At 41.5% G+C, this 17500-nt stretch overlaps 1 protein-coding gene across 1 annotated transcript in view; it reads left to right on the top strand.

Moving 5' to 3' along the window:
* Positions 1–13965, top strand: part of POLR1E (RNA polymerase I subunit E) — a 46614-nt gene extending 32649 nt beyond the window's left edge. Inside the window, exons 11-13 of the mRNA XM_043975354.1 lie at positions 592–723; positions 4322–5417; positions 13824–13965. Coding sequence (XP_043831289.1) covers positions 592–723; positions 4322–4472 — 283 coding nt within the window. The 3' untranslated portion in view covers positions 4473–5417; positions 13824–13965. The remainder of the gene's footprint in view (positions 1–591; positions 724–4321; positions 5418–13823) is intronic.
* Positions 13966–17500: the final 3535 nt, after the last annotated feature.

Here is a 17500-nt window from a genome sequence, read left to right as displayed (position 1 = left end):
GGTTTAAAATTGACTGAACAGTGTACCCTGTCTTTTGAATATTGGCATCTCTCCAAGAACTAATTCCAGTGGATCATTAAGCTTTTCACACCTCAGCTTCTATACCTTTTGCTCATAAGTTTGCACAAAGACTTTTTTTTCTGTATCCCAAACTTCAAAAGTCCAAAATTCCAGTGAAGCAAACCAAAATCCATTAGGTTGGAGGTGCATTCTGTGGAATTCTTTCCTCCAGGATTGGAAAAAAATTTGGCAAGAGAGGGACTGAACCCTGTAACATACTATAACCTCTATGTTATATTGTAATATAGTCTGAATTGTAATATGGTCTGAAATATTGTAATATGGTCTGAAATCCTGTCACAAATCTTATATGCTATCTTTACCTTCTGGTGAAAGTGAATGTTGAAATAAGCATACACTCCAGTGTATTTATTTGGGTGCTTTGAAAAGGACAGTGCCTTTTAATATTAAAGTGATGAGTAAATTATTTTCTTTTTAAGTAAGAAACATAAAACTAGTAAGGATGCACAATGATGTTTTTAAACTTTGTTTTAAGTTTTTAAAAATCTCATTTATTTGAACTTTCCACAGTTTACGGAACTTAATTTCTGAATCAATGAAAGCTAAAATAACAGCCTATGCAGTTGCATTGGCTTTGCACATTAATGATTTCCAGACTGACCTGACAATGTTACAGAGAGACATGAAACTCAGTGAAAAAAGGTGAGTTTGATAACCTTTCATGTGATCTTTTGTTATGTAAAAGTGAAATGTTTTATTGATATTTATATTATTTACATTCAATATAACTCCCAACCCAGAGACCTAAATTATATAATAAAGAACTTATAAGGGCATAAAAATTTTGAGGAAAATTCAGTATGTATCATGTTCCATATCTATAGGCCCCTTGCCCAATGCAAAGTTGAAAAGGGGTATATTTCAAAATTTCTGTAGAGCAATGCTTGGTCTTTATAATGACAGCGTTCAGTTTTGATTTTTTGGTTTTCTTTCCATTTACATTGTTGTAATCACCCTGTGTCCTTCACTTTGCATCAGTTCATGTAAATCTTCCCATATTTCTCTGTAGTCTTTACCTTTCTTATTTCTTAAATTTCAGTAATATTCCATGACATTCCTCTCCTGCCATTTGTTTAGCCATCCCTCAATTTTATAGGCTTTACATGAGGACAGGGCCCATATGGGGGTGAGGTGAATCACAGATTAGATTTCACTCCAGTCTCTGTGAATTTGCCCCCAGATGATTCAGCTTGCCATTATAAAACATGGAAAGTTGAAAGTCAGTAGGTGGCTGCCATATGGTGCCGAGGCCAAGGATAGAGGAGGAATGTCGTTTACTTAGTGGCTTTTGTGACTGGCAGGTCTTTTCCTTTCTCTGTGTCTCTGTTCCCTAATGTGTAAAATGAGGGTAATGATACTTGGATCCCTAATTTGATGGGATGTCATGAAGAAAGGGTTTCTTTTAAATACTGAAATACGAGTTATGGTTATGATCATGATCATTTTTACATTTCTGATGAGGAGCGGCTAGCTCTGTTGCGTTGTGCGGCAGCAGTGTACCCTTCCCCCAGTCCATTGTCTAGAAAATGCTTTTAGTCACATGACAGCTGTACAGGGGAGAGACTGTGGGTATCTTTGGAAACCCCCTCTCATGACTGAAGGAAAAAAATTCAAAGGATGTCCCACATGGCGTTCAGAGCTTCCTTCTTTATACCTGACTTCTGTAATTCAGCTCGGAAAACATTGTCTACTATGTGCAAAACTCTGCACTGGGTGCTCAGGAAGATACAAAGCTCAGTCTTGCTTCTCAAAGAACTCTTAGGGGTAGCCAAGCAAGAAACTCAGGGTTTTAATAAGTCTCCTTCAAACAGCCCTAAAAAAATTTAATTTTGTTGTTGCACCATATCATAGTGTAACCCATCAGTCATTGTGTCTCAGGCAGAACCTAGTTGTGGCCACTGTGGAGAAAAATCGGTGGCATTTTTTCAGTCCCTTGGTACTAAACAAGCTTTCTCTGGTCCTCAAGGCTGCTGGTGACACCACAGCTAGAGTGCCAGGACAGAGTTGGAGAACCCAAATTCAAATCTGGCTTTAGATGCTTACTAGCTCTGCGACTGGGCAAGTCACTTAGCCTGTATCTTCCTCAGTTTCCTCACCTGTAAAATGGAGATAGTACTTACCTTACAGGATTGTTGTGAGGACCAAATGAGATCTTTATAAAAAATGCCTGGCACATTTCCTGGCACCTAGTGGACGATCTATAAATGCTTATTCTTCTTCCCTTGCTTAGAGTGACAGAGAGCCAGCTACTTCCCTTTCCCAGAGAGTCAGGTTTACTCTAGGGCTTCATGGAAAGTAGCTGAAAGAGGAGGATGGGGGCAGCTAGGTGGCACAGTGGATAAAGCACCGGCCCTGGATTCAGGAGGACCTGAGTTCAAATCCAGCCTCAGACACTTGACACTTACTAGCTGTGTGACCCCGGGCAAGTCACTTAACCCTCATTGCCCTGCAAAAAAAAAAAGAAAGAAAGAAAGAAGAAAGAGGAGGATTGATCAGATTCCCATTACTTTCTACACATAGTGGTAGTCTCATTCTAAGAGAGTGGTTTGTGATTACCTGCCACACTGAGGGGAGAAAGAAACAAGCTACATTCGTAAGACTTAAAATTTAATAGGTTTATTGAAGGGTGTTCTTTGTTGCCAAGCTGTAGAGCTCTTAGGACAATTAGAGATAAGATGAGAAGCTCCTCAGGTTTATGTCTTGTGTTAGGTCTCTGCTGCTATCTACGACATCAAAGGGCTTATGGTCTCTTTCTCCCGTTGGGAGAAAGAGGGAAGCTCCCCAGGGGGCATGTTGGGAGGAGGTGAATGGCAACCCCTAGGAGTATCAGGGAGGGTTGTAGATTAGAGGCGGCTGTCCAGGGGCTGAGAGGCCAGCCGTCTCAGACCATCCTTTGGGTGGCGGCTGGGAGGGATGGGGGAGGAATAGCGACTCAAAGCCCCTCCCCACACAGCTTTCTTTCCATTTTATACAAAAAGGTCCTGTGTCTCACTCCTGTTAGCAGTGCTCCAGGTTTTCTAGTTGCCAGGATTTTTGAGACAGTGGTTAGCTGAATTTGATGAGGATTTGGAAGGGAGGGAGGCTCATTCTTTGTTCTGCTTGGTACATAAAATCTGTTATCCCCAAGGGCCAGCGTGCTACAGACAGTTATTTCACTTGGGCTAAAATGAGGAGAGGTCTTCCTTACAGTTGGGAGGTAAGGCCAAGGAGTGACATTTCATAGGTAATCAAAAAACAATCACAGCACACTAAGAAATTTGTCTTGTCTAGCTTGTCAGATATTGAGGGAAATGGCCTTGGGGCTTGCTGTTCTAAGGGAGAATAAGAGCACCTTTTTTGTTTGTTTTTTGCGCAGAGCAGTGAGGGTTAAGTGACTTGCCCAGGGTCACACAACTAGTAAGTGTCAAGTGTCTGATGCCAGATTTGAACTCAGGTCCTCCTGAATCCAGGACCAGTACTTTATCCACTGCGCCACCTAGCTGCCCCAATAACACCTTTGAGATGAGGAGTTAGAGCCTTCCCTTTCGATTCTAGAGGGGAGGGTAGAAAACTTTCACAAGTATTCTAGTGTGAAGGAGAGAAGGCCTCAGTTTACCTATGTATATATGTATGCATTTTCTAACAAGCAATATCAGCTTTCGTATGTTCACAGAAGAAGCTTGGCTCTTGCAGTTGTACAAATCCTAAATAGCAAACACATTGTAGATACATTGTGGACTAGGCCATACAACTACAGAGACCGGCCGTAATGGAAAGCATTGCAGCAGTTAAAGTTGTGTTTGGCCCTGCTACAACTTGCATCCTGCCATCTGGGAATAGATTGCACAGACTCGCCGTCGGCAGTTGAGCCCTTCCATCCTCCATAAGCTACACCCATTGGCCAATCAGTGAAGTTCCAAGGACCCCAGCTATTTAGATTGACTGTTGCCTGCTGTAGACTGCAGAAGTGTTCTAAGCGTGCTTACGTTTCACAGATGGATTTTTGAGAACTCGCCAGACCGAATTCTTTGACATAATAAACTGCCTGTGTTATTTCCAAAGGTGAAAGCAGACATGGAGTCTGCTTAAAACAACAACATACTGTCTAGTTTCAAAGACAACCCAGTGGATGAAAATCTGTGGTCGAAACTGTGAACTGCCTTTGTAGTCTCATTGCATACGATTTAGGAAGGACTCAGCCTAATGAATTAGTAGTATTAAGTGGTGACTCTTAACTGACTTTATTGTGTTTATTCCTTAGGATAATTGAGATTGCGAAAGCCATGAGGTTGAAGATTTCTAAAAAGAAGTTGTCTTTGGAATCTGGAGGTGAAGAGGCCCACAAAATAGGAATTTTGTCCATCCCCCTGCCAGCCATACCACACACAAAAAGGACTTTAAAGGCACGATGAGAATTGGGGTTTCAGGGGACACTGCCATATCAAAGGGTAGAAGAAACCCTGGTCTGCCCCAGCTTGGCATCTGTTTGCTGGTGCCGCTGTATTTCTTTTTTTCAAGAAGCCATTGCTTTTCTAGATAGCCTTGCCTTGTGGAACCAGCTTAAAAAAAGTTTAATTAAATGATGTCTTGATTGGGTTTCATTTTGCTCTTATGATTCACATCTTATTCATATCCTTTCCTTCGTATTTTGACGTCCCGGTTTTCTGAGTGGGAGATTTAGTGGATGTCAGCTCGATAACCCATTCAAGGAATGCCATGAAAGAGCTACCTGTGGAAGCTATGCTATAATCCATCTTGTTTATGGCGACTCCTTTGTTCCTGATTCTCTGCTCCTTATTTACCTCTTTTGCTTGCAAGCTTTGAAATGTGCGGATGAAAAATCTCAAGTGAATCTCGTTTTTATGTTACTAAACTACATGGAGGGGAATGGTTTGTGACCGTGAATAGATAGCCTCATCTTCCATCTCAGGGACAGTAATAAAGGGCACATTATTTTTCAGTGGAAAAAATTTCTGATGGACTTGTAGGGAAAAGAGTGCTTCTGAAATCAATGTTTTACTTTGAAATTCTGATGCATTTGTCACCTTGAGGCCTAATTTCAAGAAATCATTGAACCAAAACATAAGACCAAGTCGCAACCTCTGGAAGATGAATGCTGACCCTTATACCAGTTGGGAACCTGCTTTTCTCCAGTCACCCATGAAATGGGAGGTTGTTAACAGGGAAGAGAGATTGTGAGAGGCAGGAGAAACTTCTCCCAGGTTAAGATAGGTATGCCTCAATGAAAGAGATAGAGTCCTAAAAGGTAACCTAAAGGCGAATTTCTGAGTCAACTAGTTTGAGAGCATCAGACAAAGGACATGGTAATCACTGAGAACCAACATGGGTTCTATAATGTGAGATTTAAAATTGGATATTAGATCATAAATCTCCCCTACTTAACCCTTCCCTTAATTTATCTCCCAGACTAGTAAATGGAAGAAGCTTCTGGTTTTCTAGATAGAGCCTTTATTGTATATAAGGTGTTGTTGATTAGAAGGATAGGAAAATAGAAATACAGTACAAATCGTCTTAAATCTAGGCTTAGTCTATATTCCTTATAAAAACTCACCAAACCGATTTAGGCCACCTTTGGAGTGAGTCAGACCGTCTGTCCCGCGCCGCCAGGAGTCCCGCCAAGCCGGCAAAAAAGGCTACTCCCCTTTTCTCCACCCCGGAAGTCAAAAAACCCGGCAGGCAGTCTGACATGCGCAGCAGGCGCACTGTACCTGGCAGGCAGTCTGACATGCGCAGCAGGCGGACTGTACCCGGCAGGCAGTCTGACATGCGCAGCAGGCGGACTGTTCATCTCCTCCCCAAAAGGGTGGTCCTTGAAAAACTGGCGTCTTTCAGTTATCCTAACCGACTGTTAAAAACTTTCATATTTTACCACATTTCCCCCCTTTGCTTCCTCAAGAAACGGAATGTTTCCTTGATGGAACAGTAAAAAGAATATAATAACTTTTGCTGACTAATAATATGCGAACAACAATACAGAAAAGGAAGAGAGGAAAGTTTTGTCCAGAGGGGCGATTTTTTTTTTTCCTCATGAACCGACGCTTTGACATTAGTCTTGCAAAGGGAGAGCCTCTGCAGAGAGTACATGTTACAGATAGTATATAACAGAAAGGAGATAGTAAAAGCTAATAAAGCAAAACAGTTCATATAAAGTCTCTGAGTTCTCTTGTCTTCTTGAAGTGGTAAGATGTCATCAGGAGGAAACTGGATTCTGGTCTGGAAAACTGGATTCTGGACTCTGGTCTGGATTCTGGATTCTGGTCTGGATTCTGGACTCTGGACTCTGGTCTGGAAAGCTGGATTATCTTCTTTAACTGTTTGAATTGCTGTATTTTTAAAACCTTAGCATAGCATTGTCAATGATCAAATTAATAAATTCCATTACATTCCCTCCTTTATATGGTTAGACTTGTAATAGAGGGTTGAGGTAGTTATGCAATGTGTAACACTTTTTACCACCATGTGTCTGGATCAAAGCCAAATTTAGTATGTGTTCATGACACCTGAAAATGTTATGGAAAGGTTATCATACCATATCTCATGGTTCTGAGACAGCCAGTGATTGTGCTAGGCCACAGGTGAATTCAACTGAGTGAGATAAAAAGATAAATAAGTTCAGTTAAATTAGGTTAAATTAGGAGGGAGAGAGGATGAATACTGGACTGTGCCTAGTAATTGTGCTCTACATAGTCACCATCATAAGCAAACCATGGACTTATGTATACCTGTCTCTCCTTTTGTTGCACATATATTCTCTCCAGGGCCTGCGTCAGAGTTCACAGCAAGTTAGTCTCTGAAATGATAAGTTTCCATATTTCTGAAATCTCATTAATTTCACCAAAGACAATATGATGGTAAAAATGTGTGCTATGCTGCATAACTGAGAATATATTAGTGATATATACAATAATTCCAAACCATACCCAGAGTATAATGACATATAAATAATAAACGAATGTAAATAGCTGATTATATTAGACATTGTTACATAATCTTCTTTTAGACATTATTACATAATCTTCTTTTAGCAAGTAGACCACAACAAAACTCATTAGAACTCATGGTTCTCTCAAAAAGAAAGAGTAAATAAAAAAAAAGAAGAATTCTGGTAGCTTCTGAGGCCCGATAGCCTCACCCACAGCATATACTTAAAATGTCTTTGAATAATCACTTAGTTTACAAAATTTAGTTTTAAAGAAAAGCAAAAGAAACAAAAGTAAAAAAAAAAAACAAAGCAAAACCAAAAATAAAAAATAAAAAGCAAAAGATTCGCTAAGCACCCTTTTGTGCTCTTAAAGAACTTAAAGGTGCAGTCAATTCCAGGTCTTTTCAGTGCCTTTCAAAAGTCAAAACAAAAACAAAAAAAACCCAAAAATTAATAAAAAAAAAATAGTTGAGGTAGGCCAGAAAACTAGGCCATGTACTTCAGTGCTTTTGCCTGTAGAAGGAAATGCTTGTTAAATTATAAGGTATTTAAGCTGCTAGAGTTTGGGGTATGCCACATTGTTTTAACTGGTTCCCCAATTCTCTGCATGCCAAAGTGGCAGGGGTTTCTGAATTGTCATTGATCTTTCTAATGCTGTCATAATGTTCTTTATGGTAGAAAATGTGGAGTTCTCTAGCATTAGTTTTGTCTGTGCCACTGATTTTCAATAAAGGCTGATTTAATTGATGAACCACAACATTCAGCTGATGCTGCTTAGCAAATGCTACAATTGTATCATTTCCTCCCCACTTTCCAAATTTCTTTAATTCATCAACATATTCTTCAAAAGGGGAGTCATTTACTATAAAAGACTCAAACTCTTGTCTATGGTTAATCATATAAGAAGCAGCTTCTTGTCTGTGTCTGAGATGATTTCTACAGTGACCTTCTAGCTGGTCTGCTAAAGCCCTAAAAAGGCAATTTCCGTCTCCTGATACTTTACGAAGACTGAGTCCCAAAGCATTTAACTGATCAGTGGGATTCTTAAATGGGAACTTCCTGTTTCCTCTGAACTTTCTTTGCTCTTTAACAGTTGCTATCGTTAGGGTTTTTACCTCTTTAGCGTCTACCTCAGGTCTATCTGAAATCTCTTCACCTATGAATGGTGCAGGCTTTATATGAGAGCAATGAATCCATGAGTCTTTTTCACCAATTTTAATGGCAGTAGGAGTTGTCAATAATACCTGAAAAGGTCCTTCCCAGGCAGGTTGAGTTCCACTGGTTCTCTGAAAATTCTTTACATATATTTTATCTCCTGGGTTGAAGTTATGCAATGAAAAGTCTAATGGTCCTGCCTGGACCACAGCTCCTGCCTCATGGAGTTCACGTAGCCTGGTCTGTAATTCCTGTATATAGGAAGCAACAGAAGTATCACCTCCCACCAGTGATGTATAAACTGGGGAAAAAGTTTTAGCTTGGATAGGAGGGTGACCAAAAAGCATTTCATAAGGAGATATATGAAGTTCTCCTCTTGGTCTACTTCGTAGATAGAATAATGCCAATGGTAGAACATCAGGCCATTTCAAATGGGTTTCAGTACATAATTTGCCAATCATACTCTTAAGCTCTTTATTCATACGTTCGACTTGGCCTGAACTTTGTGGATGGTAGGGCGTGTGGAATTTTGGAGTCACTCCCAAGAAAGAGTAGATTTGGGATAAAATCGAATCAGTGAAATGTGTGCCTTTGTCAGAATCGATGCGGGCTGGTGGGCCAAAACGAGGTACTATCTCTTTAAGAAGAATTTTGGCAACAAAGGCAGCTGTGGCTCGGGGGCTGGGAAAGGCCTCCACCCACCGAGTGAGCTGATCAACTATAACAAGGCAAAATTTATAATGTCCTGCTTTTGGCATAGTAATATAATCAATTTGTAAGTGCTCAAAAGGTGTATATGCTAGAGGACGCCCTCCATAAGCTTTGGCCTTAAAAGCATACTGATTATAAGACTGACATGTGGAGCAGCCCGAGCAGATTCGAGATGCTGTATTAGTCACACCTGGTGCTATCCAGGTTCTCTTAATAGAGTCTACAATGCCTTGTGTACCAAAATGGCCTTTTCTGTGAACAGAGAGGCATACCTGGTGGTAGAATTTCCGGGGAAGAAATGGCTTACCTTCCGGAGACACCCAGATGCCATTGATCTGTTTCGCCTTAAATTTCTTTTTCCACTTTTCTACTTCAGAATCGTCATAGGTTAGGTTGGAAGGAATATCCTCAGAAGGTGAAAGGTTAAATACATGTTCAGGAGCTTCTAATGCAGCAAGCTTGGCTGCAGAATCGGCTCGTGCATTTCCCTTTGAAACAGGATCACTATTCCCTGTGTGGGCAGGGCAATGTACAACGGCTAGGGAAGAAGGCAGTTTTAGGGCATCTAAGAGGTCCTTGATAAGGTCCCCATTGGCAATAGCCTTGCCCGAGGATGTTAGAAAGCCTCGTTGACGCCAAATCATACCAATAAAGTGGCATATGCCAAAGCCATATTTCGAGTCAGTAAAAATGGTGGCACTCTTATCTTTAGCTATATTACAGGCCTGTGTAAGAGCCACAAGTTCAGCAGCCTGTGCACTAAAATGGGAAGGCAGAGAAGCTGCCCAGAGGGTGTCATAATCAGAAACTACAGCAGCTCCAGTAAAACGGGTTCCCTCTCTCATAAATGAGGAACCATCTGTATAGAGGACAAGATCAGGATTTTCTAAAGGTGTATCAAAAAGATCGTCACGGGGTTTTTCAGCCATATCAACTAAAGAAGCACAGTCATGCAATGGTTCCCCCGAGAATGGTAAGTTAGGGAGTAGTGTTGCTGGATTAAGAACTGTGCAGCGTTTTAAAGTGATATTCTCATTACCTAACAGGGTTATTTCATACTTAGCCAGCCTTTGATCTGAAAAGGCTTGTGTCCTGTGACGTAGTAAGAGAGCCTCCACTTCGTGAGGGCATTGCACAGTTAGAGGGTTACCTAGGACCAAATCAGAGGCTTTTTCTACCAAAAGCGCTGTGGCCGCCACTGCTCTAAGGCAAGGTGGCGCTCCAGCCGCTACAGGGTCCAGCTGAATTGAATAGTAGGCTATAGGACGTTGGTTAGGCCCCAGTGACTGAGTCAGGACTCCAGAAGCCACCCCCCTTTGTTCATGCACAAAGAGAGTGAAAGGCTTACTATAATCTGGCAGTCCTAGGGCAGGTGCTGATAACAAGGCCCGTTTTAATTCTTTTATGGCTGAGAGATGCTGGGGATCCAACTGTAAACTGTCTGGAACAGAACTTTTTGTAAGAGCTATGAGGGGTTTAGTAATTTCACCAAAAGAGGGTATCCATTGTCTACAGTACCCAGCTGCTCCCAGAATGGCTCTCAACTGCCTCTTAGTAGTGGGGGCAGAGAGTTGTTGAATGGCCTGGACTCTCTTAGAAGAGACAGAGCGAGTTCCAGCAGCCAAAATAAATCCTAAATATTCTACCTGGGGCAAACACCATTGTACCTTTGTCTTGGAAACCTTGTGTCCTCTCTTGTGCAGCTCCAGCAGTAAGTGACGGCTATCTTCCTGACAAATTTCAGCATTAGGAGAGGCCAAAAGTAAGTCATCTACATATTGTACTAGTATGGAGCCCTTAAAGGTAATAGAGGCCAGATCCTGCTGTAAAATTTGGGAAAATAATGTGGGACTGTCTACAAATCCCTGTGGGAGTCTAGTCCAGGTCCACTGTCTATTTTTCCAGGTAAAAGCAAATAAATATTGGAAGTCCTCATGTACTGGTATGGAGAAAAAGGCAGAGCAAAGGTCTACCACTGTGAAACATGTAGATTCATAGGGAATCGAGGAAATTATCGTAGCCGGGTTTGGAACTATGGAATGTCTAGGAATAACATAATTATTAATCGCTCTAAGATCTTGCACAAAACGATAAACAGGTTTACCATCTGGCCCAGGCTTGGGTTTTTTAACTGGCAAAATGGGAGTATTGCATGGAGAGTGATGACATGGAATAATAATACCCTGGCTTTTCAAAGCCTCAATTATAGGGGTGATCCCTTCTATTGCTTCCCTAGACAATGGATACTGTGGAATGGAGGGGGGTGGTCCCCCCTTAACTTTAAAGGTAACAGGCATGGCAGACTTAAGGAGCCCCACCTCATTAGGGGATGAGGCCCATAAAGACTCAGGAATGTCAGAGGGGATTTTGGATACCTCCCCTGCTGTTCCTTGAGCTTCTGTAAGTAAAATTGGTAATAAATGAACAGTATCCTCTGGCAATTGTAAGGAGACAGCCCCATCTGGAGCACAAGATATGGTTGCTCTAAGCTTGCAAAGGAGATCACGACCTAATAAATTTACAGGGGCATCAGGCATGAGTAAAAATGAATGTTCCACTGTTAAGGGCCCCATAGATACCATGCGAGGATTCAATTTTGCCACTCTCTGGCTCTTTCCTGAGACTCCCACTACATTCAAAAATCCTACAGGTCTACACCCAGCATCTGGTTTGCTTACTAATACTGATTTAGAGGCTCCTGTGTCTAGCAGACAATCATAATAAGTCTCCCCCACTTTTAAGGTGACATGTGGTTCATTACTCTGGGGAGGTGAATGGACTGGCACAAGTGCATTCAAAAAATCCGGATCTGGGAATATATGGCTTTCATTATCTATGTTCCATTCCTCCCCAAGACACCATCATTCCTGTGTCCTCTTCTGAGGGGGGTCTTGGTTACCATTATTCTGGTACTGCCTTTCTGTATTCCTCCAAAAAGATCTATTTCTATTTTGATTTCGCCTATAATTAGAATTAGAATTTCTTCTCCAAGTCCTACATTCTCTCAATTCATGCCCCTCCTTACGACAGTAACAACACACCTTAGTGTCCTTGTTCCAGTGTCCACATGGCTGACTAGGAATCGCTGGTGCCAGAATGCTCTGTTTAGGGTGATCTGGATCTTCCTCACGTGAGTCAAAGACATAATTTGCAAGTTCCTTAATTCTATCTACTGAGAGATTTCTCCAGTCTGGACATTGTTTCAGAAAGTATCTGCGTATTTCTGGCAGTGAATTATAAACAAATGTGTTGAGAATGATACAGGAATCTCTTAAATCTACTGGATCCAATCTGGTGTACTGTCTAGCGGCCTCACAAAGTCTATCATAAAATCTGTTTGGTCTTTCATTAGCCTCCTGAGGTAGGCTTAAAAATTTCTGCCAGTTTTCCGGTTTTCTAGAGCAAGATTCCATTCCCTTCAGAAGTGTTTCTCTAGCATCTTTTAATCTTTGGAAATCCCTATCATCATTATAATTCCACTCTGGATCCTTTAGAGGCCATTCCACATCGGCCTTACCTTTCGCAACAAGGGCATTTCCTGCTGAGATAATATCTGTAATCTCAGTTGGGGACAGTAAAGTTTCCAAAAGGCAAGTAACATCAGCCCAACTGGGTTGATATGCATTAAATATAGTCCTTAACTGTGAAATTACAGTGTTTGGATTTTTCTCAAAACTAGGGATGATTGATTTCCATGCGCTCAAGTCACTTGGTCTAAAGGGGCTATATTTTCTGACTTGAATTGGCACTCCCTTCTTACTATGTTCTATAGCTTCCTGCAGAGGGAGTAGTTTCTGCTGATCTGATTCTGAACTTGGATCATCTCTAGTAGAAACAGCCATTTTGAGGTCTCTCTCCATATGTGAGAGTTTCCCCCACATCATAACAATGATAATAACAAAAACAATGATAATAACAAAAACAAAAAAAAAACAACAAAAAAAAAATAAAATCCTTAGTCGTATGAACTATGGATGTGGTATTAAAAGGTATTTCAATTGCAGGCATAAAATTTCTACTTATATTAAACGTATTTTCCCAAAGATTCTCACGTATACTATTATACAAAAAACTTTTTGCTGCCTGAATGAGGAAAAAACCAATAATGTTATGAAGGACCATTGAGTAAACTATTCCTCTAAGTCGGGATGTTATGCTGTCCCAATACATTCCGATGAGAAAAATCAAAGGGATGGTAGAATATTCAAGCATCTTGCCCTTTAAACTGGGCTGGCTTTTCTGTTTAAAGCGAGACTTTTAGAGGCTTAAAGTCTTTAAGGGAGATTAGACAAAGGGAAAGTCCGCGGGGGGGGGGGGGGGGGGTATTTGGAAAATCCACCGAATTAGCCGGCTTATGGCCAAACTAGGGAGGGTGGGAGGGTCCTTAAGGTCCCTTCGGGGTCGCCAAACTGTGAGATTTAAAATTGGATATTAGATCATAAATCTCCCCTACTTAACCCTTCCCTTAATTTATCTCCCAGACTAGTAAATGGAAGAAGCTTCTGGTTTTCTAGATAGAGCCTTTATTGTATATAAGGTGTTGTTGATTAGAAGGATAGGAAAATAGAAATACAGTACAAATCGTCTTAAATCTAGGCTTAGTCTATATTCCTTATAAAAACTCACCAAACCGATTTAGGCCACCTTTGGAGTGAGTCAGACCGTCTGTCCCGCGCCGCCAGGAGTCCCGCCAAGCCGGCAAAAAAGGCTACTCCCCTTTTCTCCACCCCGGAAGTCAAAAAAACCCGGCAGGCAGTCTGACATGCGCAGCAGGCGCACTGTACCTGGCAGGCAGTCTGACATGCGCAGCAGGCGGACTGTACCCGGCAGGCAGTCTGACATGCGCAGCAGGCGGACTGTTCATCTCCTCCCCAAAAGGGTGGTCCTTGAAAAACTGGCGTCTTTCAGTTATCCTAACCGACTGTTAAAAACTTTCATATTTTACCACAATAAGAACTAGACATACCAAACTGACTTGATTTCATCTTCTGATTTTTTTGTTATTTAGTTATTTTACAATCATGTCCGACTCTTCCATGGTTTTCTTGACAGAGATACTGGAGTGGTTTTCCATTTTCTTCTCCAGCTCATTTTACAGATGAAGAACCTGAGGCAAACAGGGTGAAGTAACTTGCCCAGGGTCACACAGCTAGTAATTGTCTTGCAGACAGATTTGAATTCAGGTCTTTCTTCAGGCCCAGTATGTTTATTAAAAAACATTAAATTTGGGGGCAGCTAGGTGGCGCAGTGCATAGAGCACCGGCCCTGGAGTCAGGAGGACCTGAGTTCAAATCCGGCCTTGGACACTTAACACTTACTAGCTGTGTGACCCTGGGCAAGTCACTTAACCCCAATTGCCTCACTAAAAAACAAACAAACAAACAAAACATTGAATTTGAAGGGCAGCTAGGTGGCACAGTGCATAGAGCACCGGCCCTGGAGTCAGGAGTACCTGAGTTCAGGTCCGGCCTCAGACACTTAACACTTACTAGCTGTGTGACCCTGGGCAAGTCACTTGACCCCAATTGCCTCACTAAAACAAACAAACAAAAAAAAAACCATTAAATTTGGAGTTAGTGGATGCCACTTGGAATCCCACTTCAATTTCTTGCTCTTCAGATTCTTCATTTCACCAACGGAATGGGGAGGACTGGAAGATTTCTAAATCCCCTTCCAGCTCTAACAAATTATGTCCCTTGTCCACCTGTTAAACTCTAGTAGGGGTAAGAAGACAAAAGACGAAATGCAGAGAGGGTTACAGAAGCCTTCACTCGCCCGTCTCTGCACTGGCAGCTAAGATTACTAAAGCAGTCTGCAATGGTTTTATGACAGGAATAGAATTTGAACAGGGTACAGTAGGGGAGGACTTTGAAGATGGTTGGTTGATTAATTGTCAATGTGAATAACTCCTTTAGCTTGGCCCAAGAGATAAAGCCATTCATTTCTCCACCAAGATGACAGGCAGCCTTTTTTCCCCCTCCCAGCCGCATTGTATAGAGGGATGATCATTATTCACTGTTGTTGGTGTTGATCATAATGTCTGTGGGAGAAAAATAGGAGCCACAGTTGCTTTGCACCATCTTGATGGATGAATGCCCTAACCGCCCGGTAACCTAACAGAAAGTCTCCAAAGCCTACTACTGAAGGAGAAAAAAGAATATACAAAGGAGATGGACTCATCCAGTGTTGTAACAACTAATTGATGTCTTTGGATAAGAGACCGTGAAGTTTAGTCTAAAAGAACTTTCACAATCGCAACAGTCTTGTTCCTTTCCCTTTGTCTAATGCACTTGAACAGGGAATGTTTTTTTGTAATAAAACCTGCCAGTTACATTCCATGCACTCCCCTTTTCTTCCTTGGCCAACATCTTTCTCTACTTCTCCTATGAAATGCTTTACTCTCTGTCCTGGGTTTTCAGCAGAATACTGCTGAGTGTAGGCCTGAAAGGATCTAAAAACCAAACTTATTTAGCATGAGCCAGTAATGCTAATCAATTCCTTTTGCTTTTAGTTTGGCCTCCTATCTTTGACCTACAGTTACCAGATCCCCTGTTGATGTCCCAAGATCCTGTTCCCCTCAGTGAAGAGAATTCCTCAGCTTGTACATGTCCATCCAAAGTCCTTTCTCCACAAAAAATCCTGTGAGGTGAAGGTTGTGAACTTTCATTTTATAAACAGGAAGCAGAAACTGAAGATTCCATGATTTGCCCTCAGGAACATTACTAGTGTGTGGCAGTTTAGATTCAAACCCAGGTTCCCTGACTTAAGTCTAATTCAGAGGGAGAAGGGGAGAGGAAAATGCCCATGTGTCCAGATGTTAATTCCTACCCTCTTTCCCCTGTCTGACTCATGCCAATGTTCTTTTGCTCCCCCTGTCTCATGAGTCTCAGCTTTATTTCTCTTTCATTAGAGGCCCCTGCATCTCTAAAGGGGGACCCACTGCACCCCATCTTGTTCTTCTCCAAAGTGATATAGTAGAAAGAACTCTAGACTTGGTGTCAGGAGGTCTGGGTTAAAGTATCAGCTCCTGGGGGCAGCTGCCCTGGATTCAAGAGGACCTGAGTTCAAATCTGGCCTCAGACACTCGACACTAGCTGTGTGACCTTGGGCAAGTCACTTAACCCTCATTGCCCTGCAAAAACAACAAAACAAAAAAATAAAGTATCAGCTCCAACAGTTACCAGCTGCCTACCCAGAGACAAGTCACTGACCTTCTCTGAACCAGTTTCTTAAATGGCGATAATATTTTCACCACCTGCTTTACAGGGGAGTTGGGAGAAATGCATTTTAGCAGCTTTAAATCTGCATGTGAGTGTGTGTTAAGCTCTCCTGGGAGCTATGTACTCAAGTACCAGTCTTTCATACTCATAGCAGTCCTGTACGGGAATTTGGGGGATCATAATAATAACCATCATTTATGTCGTGCTTATGATGTGCCAGACACCATCCTAAGTGTTTTGCAATTATCTCATTTGATCCTCACAACCACCCTGGGAGGGAGGTGCTGTCCGTATGAAAGAGCTTGTCATTTTCCATCAGAACACTGATCTCATGTCAGTTCTCGGAATGATTCATGAACAGTCATTCATCTAGATAGCCCAATATGAATCCCAAGGAAATGGTACTTTGTAGTCATTAAAACAACTACAAAAAATTAAAAAAAAAAAAAGGCAGCTAGGTGGTGCAGTGGATAGAGCACCGGCCCTGGAGTCAGGAAAACCTGAGTTCAAATCCGGCCTCAGACACTTGACACTAGCTGTGTGACCCTGGGCAAGTCACTTAACTAACCCCAATTGCCTCACCCCCCCAAAAAAAAATTTAAAACAACTACAGAAAACCTAAGAACTCTCAGTGGTTGTTGGTTCTTTATTCTCAAAAAGGACCAATGACATCAGGAGGGTGACGTCTTGACTTGCAAGTGAGCTGGACTTAAGTGAGGCAGAGCTGTGCAAAGCCATCAGCCTCACACTCCTCCGGAGTCATCTGGACTGGAACCTATTATTGGCCAATCAGTGAGAGTCAGAATGATTTAAGTTTAAAGAATTGGTCAAGTAGCTTCATTTGATTCCCATGGGTTTCATCAAAACCTGGTTTTCTAGAGCTATATTTCAAGAAATCATTCATGAAAACCACATGAGACAAAAGAGTTAATTGTCCTACTTTAAAAAAAAAAAAAGATAGTAGGCATAGATAAAGGCAGCTGGATGGTGCAATGGATTGAGCTCTAGGAAGACCTGAGTTCAAATATAGCTTTGTGACCCTGGACAAGTCACTTAACCTCTTTCCTTCAGTTTCCTCATCTGTGAAATAGGCAAAAGAATAGCACCTACCTCCTGTGGTAATTATGAGCATCAAATGAGATAACAATTGTAAAGCACCTGGCACATAATAAGTGCTATATAAATGTGTTTATATATGTGTGTGTGTGTGTATATAACATCTAACATTTTAAATATAATGCTAACATCTATATATTATATATTATGTGTGTTATATGTGTGTATAACTAACATACATACACATGCACACGTACACACATGTGTGTAGACAGATAGATAAATAGATAATGCTTACTGTGTGCCAGACACTTTAAAATGATCTCATCTGATCCTCACAATCACCTTAGGAGGT

Source organism: Dromiciops gliroides, chromosome 1 (genome assembly GCF_019393635.1).
Source record: "Dromiciops gliroides isolate mDroGli1 chromosome 1, mDroGli1.pri, whole genome shotgun sequence".
In the NCBI taxonomy this organism is placed as follows: Eukaryota; Metazoa; Chordata; class Mammalia; order Microbiotheria; family Microbiotheriidae; genus Dromiciops; species Dromiciops gliroides.
This window is presented reverse-complemented; position numbering and strand designations above follow the sequence as displayed.